The sequence below is a fragment of the Schistocerca nitens genome, chromosome 2 (genome assembly GCF_023898315.1).
Source record: "Schistocerca nitens isolate TAMUIC-IGC-003100 chromosome 2, iqSchNite1.1, whole genome shotgun sequence".
In the NCBI taxonomy this organism is placed as follows: domain Eukaryota; kingdom Metazoa; phylum Arthropoda; class Insecta; order Orthoptera; family Acrididae; genus Schistocerca; species Schistocerca nitens.
This window is the reverse complement of record NC_064615.1, coordinates 56,958,260-56,972,462: the sequence shown is the minus strand read 5'-3', so window position 1 is coordinate 56,972,462 and position 14,203 is coordinate 56,958,260. Positions and strand designations below refer to the sequence as shown.

Below are 14,203 nucleotides of genomic sequence, written 5' to 3'. Positions count from 1 at the left end.
GCGGGTAAGCTACTACAAACAGCATAGGGAACGCATTATTGTGGCCAAGATAACACGAAGCCCACGCCTACTACAGTAGTACAAGTTTATATGCCAACTAGCTCTGCAGATGATGAAGAAATTGATGAAGTGTACGATGAGATAAAAGAAATTATTCAGGATTGGATGTGATGGCCCGGGAAATCTGCTTTTGGACCAGGTGGGTGGGGTAATTATGTCCAGTGCAGGTTGGTGTGAGAATGGTGGTGTATTGCTGTAAAAAGTCTGCATCCGAACAACTATGTTTGCCTCAAATGCCAAGGCTGTAAGGGAGGGAATGTTTGACATAAAAAGCATGGCAATTGTCAAAATGTAAGTACTGTTATTTGTTTGTAGTTTAATAAAGAATTATGTAGCTGGCCTTCGGTGAGGATGAAATCAACTTTAAGGAAAGTGGCATGGGATCTAGAATAGGATCATATTAAATTTAATTGGGAGAATGTATTCAGAGATTCCAGGAATTTTAATAGGTCAGCCTCACCATGAGTCCATACAGCAAAGATGTCATGAATGTATCTAAACCAAACCAGGGGCTGAAGGCTTATGGATCCCAGGAAAGCCCCTTCCAAGCGACCCATGAAAAGTTTGGCATAGGAAGGACCCATCCTGGTTTGCACAGCTATAACCCTGATCTGTTTCTGTGTCTGCCCCTCAAAGGTGAATTAGCTGTCGGTAAGTATAAAGCTGATTAAGGTGAGCAGGAAGGATATCAAAGGTTTGGAATCAGGTGGTTGGTGACTGAGTAAATAGTAAGCAGCACAGAGACCATGTACACGGGGGATGTTGGTATACAACGATTTGGCATCAATGGTGACAAGCAAGGTGTGTGGTGGAAATGGGACGCGCATGGATTTCAGACAAACTAGGAAATGATTGGGGTCTTTAATGGGAAATCTTTGTACTATGGGTTGCAGGTGCTGATCAACTAAAGCAGATACACATTCAGTGGGTGCTTTCAAGCCAGGAATTGTAGGACAACCAGGATGATTGGGTTTGTAGGTCGGTGAGCCAGGAGCGCTAACAATTAGTCTTAGTGGAACATTGTTCTTATGGATCTTAGGTAATCTTTACAGCTGAGTTGGTAGAGCTTCTGTGTTCAGTTTTCTCTGTATGTCCGGTGGCAGAGAAGATGCCTGATCAACCGATCCTGTAATCCGTGTGATACACTGCGTCAGATCTGTGCTTAATTTTCAGCACGTCTTCAGATCTAATAGGTCTCGGATCTTTTGCTCATAATCTTAAGTCTTCATTACGACGATCGAACTTCCTTTATTGGCCGGTGTTAAGATTCTTAATAGCTTGTACCTCTTCTTTCTTCAAATTGCAAGCTGGTGCCTTTGCTCAGTGCAGTACAATGGCTGTTTCAGAGTGTATTTAACTGCCCTTTCATAAGGAAGAGTCAAAATGGCCACTTTGGTGTTAGCTATGATGTCCTCCATAGGTATAGTTCTTTGGATGACAGCGAAATTAGCTCCTTTTTGAAGAACAGACACTTCCTCTTCAGCCAATTGTTGTTCAGTGAGGTTGACCACAGCGCGTGACATGTCAGGAACCGCCTTGTCAGTCTGCTTCCAGCATCTTTCAAACTTTTTCTTGTGCTGCTCAGTGCAGCGCTCGAGTCCATTCTGCATGCTCCTGTGAGTGATGCTGTTGATCTTGACCCAGTCGTCTTGATGAATTCTGCTACTTACTTGATAGAAAATGTCCAAAAGTTCCTAATCCATTCTTGCCAAGTCTCTCCATGTTGTATGAATTCGCACACGAAGAAAAGCTCGTTCCATACTATCATAAATCCGATGTGCTTGGGCGATGGTGAATAGGTGCTTAAGTTTCATGAACTTCAGTGTAGAACCTTCATCTCAGCACCGCAACAGAAAGGCAAGAGAGGACATCAATCGTGCTTTCTTTTTCCGTCGTTGGTCAAGGCATCGGTACAGTCTGAAAATCTCCTCCCCATAGATGCGTAATACAAAATTGTCAAAGCTTCGCCCTCCATTGCCGGTGGTGAACTGGAGTCGAGCTCGTGGCCGCAGATTATAAGTACCTGGCATGCCAATGTCCAAGGACTTCCGTGTGGTCATTTCTAGTGTGGTTCTCCTCTTGCTACCTGTGATGGTCGTTCGCTGCAGTACAGGATGCTAGGATCTGTTTACCTTAAGGCTTTCTTCTTTCTTGTTGAAGCTATTCCTGTGTTTTTGTATTTCTGCAGCTTCTCTGAACAAGTGGGTGTGATAGTGCTTCTCTACAGCCAGAACTTCTGTGTCGGCAAATTTTATTACGTGGTCAGTCACACTCAGCGCATGCTCTGCCACGGCCGATTTCTCCAACTGCTCCAACCTGCAATGTCACTTATGTTCTTTGATCCTGGTGTTGACTGATCGTCCAGTCATTCCAACATAAACTTTTCCACATGTGCATGGTATGCGGTATATTCCCGACATTGCAAGTAGTTCCCTTTTCTCCTTTGCTGATCTAAGACACTCTTTGATCTTCTGTGTCGGTTTGAACATCGTCTTTGTGACGTGTTTGCACAGTATACGGCCAATTCTATCTGTCACTCTGGGAACGTATGGCAGAAAGGCTGTACCCGACATTTCTTTTTCTGATTTACTACTTCACCGAATGTTTGGCTCTGTTACACTTCTAATATAATTTGTGGAGTACCCATTGCTCCTCAGAACATTTTCCATTGACCAAAGAAGAAGTGTCTGTTCTTAAAAAAGGAGGGAATTTCACTGTCATCCCAAGAACTATACCTATGGAGCACAGCATAGCTAACATCAAAGTGGCTGTTTGGACCCTTCCTTGTGAAAGGGCAGAGGAAATACACACTGCAACAGCCAGGATACTGCGCCAAGCAAAGCCACCAGCTTGCAATCTGAAGAAAGAAGATGTACAAGCTATTAAGAATTTTAACACGGACAAGAGTATATTGGTACTGCCTGCCAATAAGTGGAATGCGACCATCGTAATGAAGACGGAAGATTATGAGCAAAACATCCGAGACCTATTAGATCCGATGACATACCAAAAACTAAGTGCACATCCGACACTGCATATCACATGGATTACGAATCAGTTCATTACGGCGTCTTCTCTGCCAGTGGATGTATAGAGAAAACTGGGCAACACAGAAACCCTACCGCCTCAGCTGTATGGATTAGCTATGATCCATAAGAACAATGTTCCATTAAGAACAATTGTTAACGCTCCTGGCTCACCGACCTATAAACTGGAAAAGCACTTGGCCTCTCTGCTCCAGCCGCATGTGTGGATGACCGACACACTCATAAAGGACTCAGGACATGTCACTGAGAAACTGAAGAAACTAAAACTTGTACCAAATGACATCCTGGTCAGCTTTGATATTGTTTCTTTGTTTACAAAAGTGTCACTCAGTGATGCTCTGGAGCACATCGGTTCCATTTTCCCACAAGACATCACAAAGCTCTTTCATGTATGTCTCGCCATGAGCTATTTTATGTGGAATGGCAATTTCTACAAACAGCTGGAAGGAATCGCCATGGGCAATCCTCTTAGTCCAGTGGTGGCCAACTTATTCATGTGAACATTTCAAAGCACAGGCACTGGACTTGGCGACTTCTCAACCTAAGGTGTGGTACAGATACGTCGATGATACTTTGGGCATTGTGTGGAGCCATGGTGAAGAACAGCTCGGTGACTTCCTAAGACACTTGAACAGCTTCCATGCCAACATAAAATTTACCATGGAAGTAGAAAAGGACAAAAAACTACCATTTCTAGAAGTGCTGGTCACAAGGGATGGCAAAAACCTGGGACATAACGTGTACCAAAAACCGACACGCACTGACCGATACCTGCATAATCTATCAAACCAGCACCCAAGCCAGAAAAGAGGCATGATTAATATGCTCGTAATGCGAGCTGGACAAATATATGAGCCGCAAAACCTCAGATGCAAAATGCAACACCAAGAAAGTGTTCTGAGGAGCAATGGGTACTCCACAAATTATATTAGAAGTGTAACAGAGTCAAACAATCTGCGACATAAGAAATCAGAAAAAGAAATGTCGGGTACAGCCTTTCTGCCATACATTCTTGCTTGTTCAGAGAAGCTGTAGAAATACAAAAACACAAGAATAGCTTCAACAAGAAAGAAGAAAGCCTTAAGGTAAATGGATCCTGGCTTCCCATACTGCAGCATACAACCATCACAGGTGGCAAGAGGAGAACTGCACTGGAAATGATCATTGGAGAAGCCCTCGGACATTGGCGCACCAGGTACATATGGTCTGCGGCCACAAGCTTGGCTTGAGTTCACCACCAGCAATGGAGGGTAATGCTTTGACAACGCCAGCCACTCGTGCTGGCGAAACATCAGTCAAATCATCAGACAAATGTTGGCCGAAGAACCTGAGACAGAAGCCAATAGGCAGTTTGTCAACAAGTGGCCACGAAAGCCTTAACAATTTCTACATGAAATACTTATCATCTAATTTTTCAAAAACTATTATGTGAAAAAATCTGAAATCTTCATTAGATAAAGAACTTATTTCCTTTTGTTATTCATCATACTTACTGTGCTAGATCAAATTAAGTAATATCTGGCATGAAATTGGAAAGCATTTGCACAGTTAAAAAAACACTGCGTAAACTTTACGTATGGTTGATGTTAGTTCATACATTGTAGTGAATGAAGTGTAGATGAGACAATGAAACTTTATTTTAAATTAAGGGAAGAACACTATCTCATTTCATTCTCAAGTTATTGGTTTCTATCTCTGATGGACAGTCACGCATGACACACTATTCACATCCTTGTGTGCTGCAAATCATGTGATCATAACAAACATTTTACAAATGATTCATAATATCGAAATGAGGTTTTCTATAAATGACACACACAATGAGGCACATATGTTATATGATAAATACTCGAAAATTTTTTACTCAAAGAGATATGAAAGTATCTCAACCACAGCAGTTAGAAGTCAGTGGCTCAGGAGAAACGCAAACGTCCATAGCACTGTATGAAAACCCAAGCGGTGTGCATATATATGGTGTAGTAGGATGTGTATACACATCCACAGCAGTGAAAGGGATAATTAGTATTTTGGGCTAGGAATCATTTTCTTTTGCCTTTTAAGGGGACAGTGCCTATGCAGTGTGTATTGAAGTAATTTGAAAGAGTGGGAACTCATGGAGAGTCTACCAATAATTACTGTGGTCTTGTTCCCCTTTGTCCTCTGTGCAGGCAAGTAATATTTTTCTCCTGCTACAGAAAAGTGACAGTTTCCTGGCTGAAATGTAGGTCAGATGGAAGGCTCCACCAGAAAATACTGAAATGCTTGAGTAAACAGAACATCCTTCAGGAATCTTCAACTATTGAGATATGCAACTGTTAGAGATATGCTCTAGTTAAATGATGGTTTTGATCCCCTAACAAGTTTTAGGTTAAGGCAGTTATTCTAAATTAATGATTGTGTTTATGAAGATTTTATGGAGTGTAATTTAGAGAAATTTTTCAAAGGGGCTTTGTGTGTCTAATTTATTAAATGACGAAATCTAGTAAAGATCTGTATAGTTTGCCATTGGGTGATAATAATAATTTTAGGGTCTTGTGTGAAAGGAATTTGTACTATTCTGAGTGTACAGAATGATAATATGATGGGACTTAAATAATTTGCTACAGATGGTTAATGGATAAGTTAACAAACATGTACAATAGTGCTAGCTTCACTACAGTATGGATAATGAAGATTATTCCTATTTTCCTGTATCTAAAGAATTTAAGAATCGCCGCATGTACAGCTGAATCAAAGCAGTGTACAAGTATATTGTGGTAGATTAATTTTTGGTTTTGCCATATTTAGGGAATTTCAGTTCAGATTACATGAGCAACTACTTTGGAGCAATGTCCAAGTAACTTCCCCACGATAAATGACACTGAAATGAAATGACAGTATGGCATTATTGACTGGGAGATTCCATCTGAGACTGTTCACCTAGCTGGTGCAAGTATTTTTAGTTGATGCCACTTGTGTGTCAATGAAAATGAAATGATGTGATCAGTATAATGCTCGGCCCCTGACAATAAAATCTCCAACCCGACCAGGAATCAAACCCACGACCCTGCAATATGGAAATAAGGACAATGAACACTAGAACCTGAGATACAGTCTTAATGACATTAACAGAACTGATTCAATTAATGGGACTGTTTTTATTGGGGCGAGACGATTATTTGATTCAAAAATAAAATAACACCACAAAAACATGTTTAGTATCCCAGCCAGTGGACACTACAATGGAAGCAGATGAGCTGGCATGGTTACCATGATTGAAAAATGCAAAAAACTTCCATGGGCAGTGCATGCAACACATGGTATGGCAGATCCACTGACAGAATTGTTTACCTGTGCAGTAAACCGTGCAGGGCAGTTCTAATGCTAAATTCAACAATCGCAGACCTCGCCTAGCAATTCGTGCATTGTGCCATTTCATTTCAGTGTGTTCAATCTTCAGTCAAACGTGTCTACCTAATGTTGTGTTTGTCCCTGTGTAGTTCTCTATGTGGTTTTGGACTTCCTCTTATCTGCAGATTGATTCACATGTCGTGTTTTCATTTCCTCTAGCAGGATTCTGTTTCCCAGCTTGTTGTCAAGCCACTATTGGCCTGAACACTGCCTTGTGCCAACAGCATTGTTTAGAGTAAAGTTGCGACAGAAGACTTTCTTATGTGTCTGACGCTTCTATATTTTTTTTTTCCCCTCCCCTTTTCATCGTGTTAATTTTGGGCTGCCATTGGCCTGGCATTTATGAAATGGTGGCACGAACAGTTGCGCCTACAGAAGGAGCTGCTGCTGCAGCAGCAACATAGGCAGATACAGATGCCAAGCAACAAGGCTCATGGTATCGCCCCATATTTCCTTACCATCAAATTACCCATCTCTGACTGCAACTCCTCCTTCCACAATGATTTCCAACTGTTCCAATTCCCCTAGCCATTAACCTTCACAAATGTAGTCCTGCAAAACCATGCCAATCAGGCCCAAACCTCCTTGCAATACCTCCTATCCATCCGTAAAGTTCTCCTGCTGTGCAATCCCAAATTCCTGGATTCCATCTAACACATTGAAGCCCTTGCCATCCAGGAATTAGAGCACCATGCACAATGCCACCTCAGAAAACTCTCCAACCTATTGACTTCCTACACCTGCCTTGGACTACCATTATCCACCACCTCTACAGCAGCCTCCAAAAACTCCTCCAGTTCCACCCATAGCTGACAAACCATGCCTTGCAGACCTACTACATTTACCCTATCCTCAAAAACTCCCTCCCACCACCATACAAAGTCCAGAACCTAAACAGACCCAAAACACAGTTATGAACATTTCCTCCAAAAGCCTTAGCCCCACAAAAGTATCAGTCCTTTCCAAATGTCTTATCTTTTGCCCCACTCCCAAATTCAAACATACTGGACTTGTTAAAGACCTTCTCTCCTTCTTCCAGTCCCTATAGTGGAAACACTTTTTCATGGCCAACCCTACCACTCAGACTCAACCCGAGACCAATGTAGAACCCTGACTGACTCAGCTCACTCCTTCATCCAATTGTGATCCACTCTCACTGTCCCCAAATCACCCCCTGTTAATTTTCCAGAATTTCTTAACCTCGAACTAGCCTCCTATCATTTTCCAATTCCACCAACCTTCAAGCTAATCTTATATATGCAGAAATAACCACAATTCACCAACTGAAAACTGATCTCACCTGCTGAAAAAGGTTCCATCACAGCTGTTTTGAAATGTAAGGATTAGCTGGCAGAAGGACTCTGCCAGCTGTCACATTCATCCGCCTATAAAGCCTGCCACAGTAACCCTATTTCAGAAATCCAGCATGATCTCCAGTCTCTCCTCAAAACATGATGCCCATCTGAGAACGTCTCCCCTGAGTCTATCTCTCTCCTCACCCCTACCACACCATGCACTTCCACCTTCTACATGCTTCCTAAAGTCCATACACCAAACCACCCAGGACACTCCATTGTAGCTGGTTACTGTGCCTCCACTGAGGGAATCTCTGCTCTTGTGGACCAATACCTTAAGCCTATTATCCGCACCCCACCCTCCTACATAAAAAATATCAACCATTTCCTCCACCAACTCTCCACAGTCCCTATTTTTTACCACACAGTACCCTGCTCATTACATTTGATGCCATGTTCCTTTACACTAACATCCCTAATGCCCCCTATTGAACACTACACCTTTCCCAACACCCGACAGATTCCAAACCTACAACCTCCTCCGTCCTGGTCAGCATGACCAACTATATCCTCACCCACAATTACTTCTCCTTTAAAGGCATCATCTACAAACAAATCTGGGTATGGCAATGGGCACCCATATGCCACTGTCCTACGCTAAACTATTCATGGCCATCTGGAAAAATCCTTCCTAACTACCCAAAATCCCAAACCCCTCATCTGGTTCGTATTCACTGATAACATCTTCCTGGTCTGGCTCGAGGGTGAGGACTCCCTATCCACATTCCTCCAGAACCTCAATACCTTCTCCCCCATTCTCGTCACCTTACCTCTCCGACCCAACAAGCCACATTTCTCAATGTTGACCTCCATCTCAAAGATGGCTAGATTAGTACCTCTGTCCATATCAAACCTATCAAGCATCCACAATACCTCCACTTCGACAGCTACCACATATTCCATACCAAGAAGTCCCGTCCACACAGCCTAGCCACTCATGGCTGTCTCATCTATAATGACGAGCAGTCCCTCTTGAAATATACCAAGGGTCTCACTGACATCTTCACAGGCCTTAATTACCCTCCAAACCTTTTACAGGAACACATCTCCCATGCCTTATCTCTCCAGTCACCCATCACCTCCCAAAATCCCATCATCTGGCCACAGAGGACCATTCCCCTCAGGGCTCAGTACCACTCTGGACTGGAGCAACTGAAACACATTCTCTGCCAGGGTTTTGACTACTTCTCACCATGCCTTGGAATGAGGACTGTCCTACGCAGTATCCCTCCCAAACCTCTCAGTGGTATTCCACCACCCACTAAACCTACACGCTATCCTCATCCATCTCTATCAACCCCTGTTCCCATCCTCTTGCCTCATGACTTGTGTCTCTGTAGACCTAGAAGAAAGACCTGTGCCATACATCCTCTCACCACCACCTACTCCAGTTCGAACACAAGTATCACCAAACCCATAAAAGGCAAAGTTTCCTGTGAAATCAGTCACATGATCTATAAGCTAAGCTGCAACCATTTTGTTGCATTGTACATGTGTATGACAGTCAACAAGCTGTCAGTCTACATGAATGGTAACCAACAAAGTGTGGCCAAGAAAAGCTGGGCCACCCAGTTGCTGAGCACACTGCCCAACACAATGTTCTTCATTTCAGTGACTGCTTGTGCTTGAGATGTAATGTAGCTTCAGCTGAAGAACAGTAATAGCTGAACTTGATTCCTAGAATGTGAATCATGTAACAATTGTGGATAAAATGAATATGGTATTATAAAGGACAATTCGCCCAGTTTTATGTCAACTCTGATAGGCACTAAGTGGTTAGTAAATGAAACTTGAAAGCAAGCTGTAATATGTGGCTGGAGTCTAAGGGAGGTGGTTCAGATATCAACCTTGAATTATGTACTGGCTATCATCCCATACAATGAATGATGTGATGATAGACATAACTTGCTACCTTAACTAACAATCAGTGCAGAACAGTCAGTGGAGCAGGATACTGCCACCACATGCAGGGGTAACATCTGACATGATAAATTGCTCCAGAATTCACTCAAGGAAGTTACACAATTTAGTCTCTCAAAATGTCTCCATGCAGTTTTTAGGTCATCAGGCATTAGTAAAAATAAAACAAGGAGCTACCAGCAGTGTCTCCTCAACGACCATCAAGCAAACATTGCTGCATATGGGCCTCTGCAGCAGGTGCCTGGTTCATGCACCCATTTAAACTGAGTGGCAACAGGTGGCCTTTTCAGACGAATGACTGTTGAGCTCCATCGGACACACAACAAACACTCTGCAACAATTATTGGATGGATCCAGGCCAGTGGAGGGAGCATTATGGTCTTGAGAATGTTTTTGGCATTCCCCGGGTTATATCGCAATTGTGGATCAGTACAACTATGCATCTATCTTTTCCGATCATATCTACCTTGGCATGCAGTGTGCTTTTATTCTGTGCAATGACATCTACCAGCAGGATAGAGAAACATGCCATACAGTTCGCAGTGTATGTGCATGATCTGAAGAACAACAGCATGCATTTATTATACTCACCTGACCACTAAACTCTCCGGATTTAAACCCAATTGAGAATCTGTGGGATCACTTCAAATGGACTGTTCACATCATGGTATCCTCAACTGAGAAACCTAGTGCAACTGGGCATGGCACTAAAGTCAGCTCAACTCCATATCCCTGTTGGAACCTTCTTTTTTAAGTTTTGCTTCCATTATCAAGTCAGAATTGCCTCTCTGCTGCCTTTCCCTTTCCTAAAGCAAATCTGGTTGTCATCTAACAGATCCCCAATTTTCTTTTCCATTCTTTTGAGCATTATTCCTGCCAGCAAGTTTGAGGCATAAGCTGTTAATTTAATTATAAGATAGTTTTCCATTTATCTGCCACTGCTTTCTTTGTGACTGTGTGGATGATATTTTCCCAAAAGTCTGATATCTCCATAACCTCTTTATTTTTCTTATTATAAATTTGCAGAAGACAGATACATTCAACATGGGTGGGTTAGCAGCAAATGTTGCCGTCTGTTATATTTGGCACCACAAGAGATTCTCACTGATTTACAGCCTAAAAACTTTACATATATTGTGGAAAATTAACTGTACATCATCAGAATAAAGGCATGTTTTTCACATACCGTAATGTGTGTCTCTAACAGCACGGAAGAAACAGAAAAATCTGTTGCAACTTCACATCGAATCAAACATCTGCCTCTTTACACATATAACCTACTAGTTAATCATCCACTTACAGTGAAGACCAACAAAAATTTCCCTCTCAAGCGTCTATGTAGTTCCACCTGCATAGCTGTGCATACTACTTGCAGGATTCATGGAGGTGCACCCACTTCAGATTAAATCCACCTGGTAGATTAATGATGAGGGGCAGTGTCCTGGTCAGCCTGCATGTGGTCTTTAGCCTGTGTCCTACATCTGACTAGGTAAATGTCAGGCTCGGCTGGTACCCATGTTTCACCTCAGTTACATGACTTCTACCCTTTAGGAAACATTCACACACTTTCAAAGGAGCTAAAACTAGACACAGACAGTTGGGATGCACTAATTTTATCCCAAGTAGGAAAGGGATGGTGTCAGGGATGGGATCCAGCCACATGCTAAGACTCCCGAATGCAATAATTAAGATGGTGATCCCATGAAAACATGGGATGAAGAACAACAAAAAGACGATGACAATGTGTCCCTGTATTTCACCTTAGTTAATAAAAGTGAATTTTATTTGCAGAAAATCTTTTGTGTCTTCTTGGAATAGGTGTAGAATACAGACAGGACCATTTGTGCATAAATAATAATTCCTCTTCTGTGTGTTCTGAATGTAATCCAGAAGAAAAGCATGTTGTACTTCACTTGCAGTAGTGCCCTACCAGAATTTGAATGTGACTGATTTTCTACCAATAATATTTGTGCTGTCAAGTGTACATTTTATTAGATCTACAAGAATATTGTGTATATATTAGGTGTGTTATCTTGGCGTCCCAGTACCTAAATTAATTTAGGACTGATGCTTTTGTACTCTAATTATGTATCTAAAATAGCTTTAAATAGCTCTATAACTGCCACTGTAAAATTATTTTAGCCTAAAATATTATAAATTCAAAATAAAGAATTACTTACACAATATCATCTCCTATGTATTACATACCTCACCCATCAAATCCTCAAGTGCCTGTGCAAGCTTTGCACTCTCATCTCTACGTATGGACAATTTTTGATTAACAAGAGATATTTGGTGCTCCAGTTCTTTGTTATTGCTCACTTCATTCTCAAAAAAATTTTTTTGTTCTTCTAGAAGTGATAACTTTTCTCTTCCTTCTATTCGCATTAAGTTCATTTCCTGAAGGCAAAAACATGTCATTATTTTCTATGTCAATGTGCTGTAATTCAGTAATGTATTACATATGATAAATACCCCATTAGCAGATACTGAAGAGAAGAAAAAATGAAAATCACACAACCCAACACTATTGTAAATGATCATTGGTAATTGCGCATACACTGTACCTATAAAACACAGCTAGTTTGCAAATATTAAATTAAGTTCCAATATTCAATACATATCCGCAACAACATAGCATAAGTCTAAGATGGTTACAACAAATTTTTGCAGAAAGTATTCACAAAAGCACCTTGTGACCCATTAGCCATTAGTTGGGTTCACAAAAGCAGAATGTCCGAGAAATTGCAGTTACATGACAAATGGGCACACTGATGAAGCTCATGTATTAGGCATGGTAGTTCAAACAGAGCAGAAAGCATGTGGACACGGAATGTCACTGCTTGTCATTCACAGTGCCCACAGCATAACAAAACTTCGCAGTGTCAGTTGCAGTGTTATAGACCATGTAAAGTTATGCTAAGTGTGACCACATGACAGTAGACATTGCTAACTTTTCTAATCTCTTAAGTGTAGTGTTTCCAGTCCGACACTGTCATCTTAACATGTGTTATGTACCAACCCTGTATCATGCAACTGGCCACATAATTTCCTAACTGCAAGACCTCGTTCACTTTGTGTTCCTTGCGGGGGTGTCAACAAGCTCGAAAAAAAATGGCAGCGTTTCATCACGTTAGCAGGTCAGGCGGAAAGCAGGACATCAGCGCTTTGCATGAACTGAGTAGCTAGCAGCAGCAGAAGCTTAGTAAAGCAATACGAATGAGAGGTATCACGTCACCTTGTTATGTGAAGTAAGGGGCCGTGACACTGATGCAAGAAGGCATACTGAATATTGTTACGGACCAGTCTGTTGGTGTAAAAAAAAAAGGTTGAGCAAATAGGGCACGATACGAATCGCTAATATATTCGTATTAGGAAAGCCTATGCAGTCATTACAAGTGACATTGCGTCAACACCAGCCAATATTTCACACAGTAAATACTCCAGAATTTGAGTTCAGAAGGGAGTTGGTCAGAAGGATCGATGGTGCACAGGATGTGCTTACTTGATTCCCTGCCATAGTATTAACACTGGGTATAAGTCTGTTGTAGATTTCCTGCTCATACCCAACACCGCCAACAGCTGCTGGAGAGATGTCTTCCTCTCCGTAAGCCCCAGTCACAAGTTTGGCACTGCTGACAGCTTCCAACACAGTTGAGAAGACCTGGGGGTCTTCCATGTCAACTTGGGTCAGGACATCAGCATTCCTGACACTTCAGTGGAGCCATGGGGCCTACCTGCATGGCAGGCCAGGGTCAGTGCACTTCTCAACCACACGACAACCGTTATCGCGGTACAGAGAGCAGAGACGAGCCACAGTTGCGGGAGGGGATCTAGGACCTACTAGGCCGGCACGTGTAAGCCACATACGCATGTGCCACCTTCTTCGAGTGTAGACGGTGGAGGTGCCGCATCCACTTCCTGAGTAGTTGCCGGGTGCTCACAGCACACCCGGACAAGCAACGGCAGAGGACCGCCGTAGCATCGCTAAAGGAAAGATGTATTGGCGGAAATAAAGGGTTAAAAGTCACTCTTCTTTTACTGCACCCACCAGCATACATAGGTCACAACCACCTCCTCTTCCCTGGGGAACAGGCAAGTGGCAAACTGAGAGAGTGCCTCCCGACACACCATCCGTCTGCCACGCCTCCCAATAGTCGCCACCTGCACATGCGATCTTAATCAAATGCACTGAGAAATAGCTTACTATTTGGAAAATAAGGACCACAGAGTAAAGCATGGGAGGTAAAGGATTTCATATATGATGTATTTCAGGTTACACAGGGTGTTCAACCAGAGGAAGGAGAAGGGAGGGGGGGAGGGGGCGGGAGGGAGAGAGAGAGAGAGAGAGAGAGAGAGAGAGAGAGAGGAGGAGGAGGAGGAGGAGGAGGGGAGAGGGGGAGGGACAAGTCTCAGCAATGGCGAGTTATA

General features: G+C 42.5%; 1 protein-coding gene across 5 annotated transcripts in view; it reads right to left on the bottom strand.

Annotated features, from left to right (window-relative positions):
- Positions 1-14,203, bottom strand: part of LOC126235713 (coiled-coil domain-containing protein 39) — a 408,779-nt gene that overhangs the window by 230,364 nt on the left and 164,212 nt on the right. For all 5 annotated transcript variants that reach the window (XM_049944479.1, XM_049944477.1, XM_049944478.1 and 2 more), the window contains one exon: positions 11,981-12,172. In XM_049944479.1, coding sequence (XP_049800436.1) covers positions 11,981-12,172 — 192 coding nt within the window. The remainder of the gene's footprint in view (positions 1-11,980; positions 12,173-14,203) is intronic.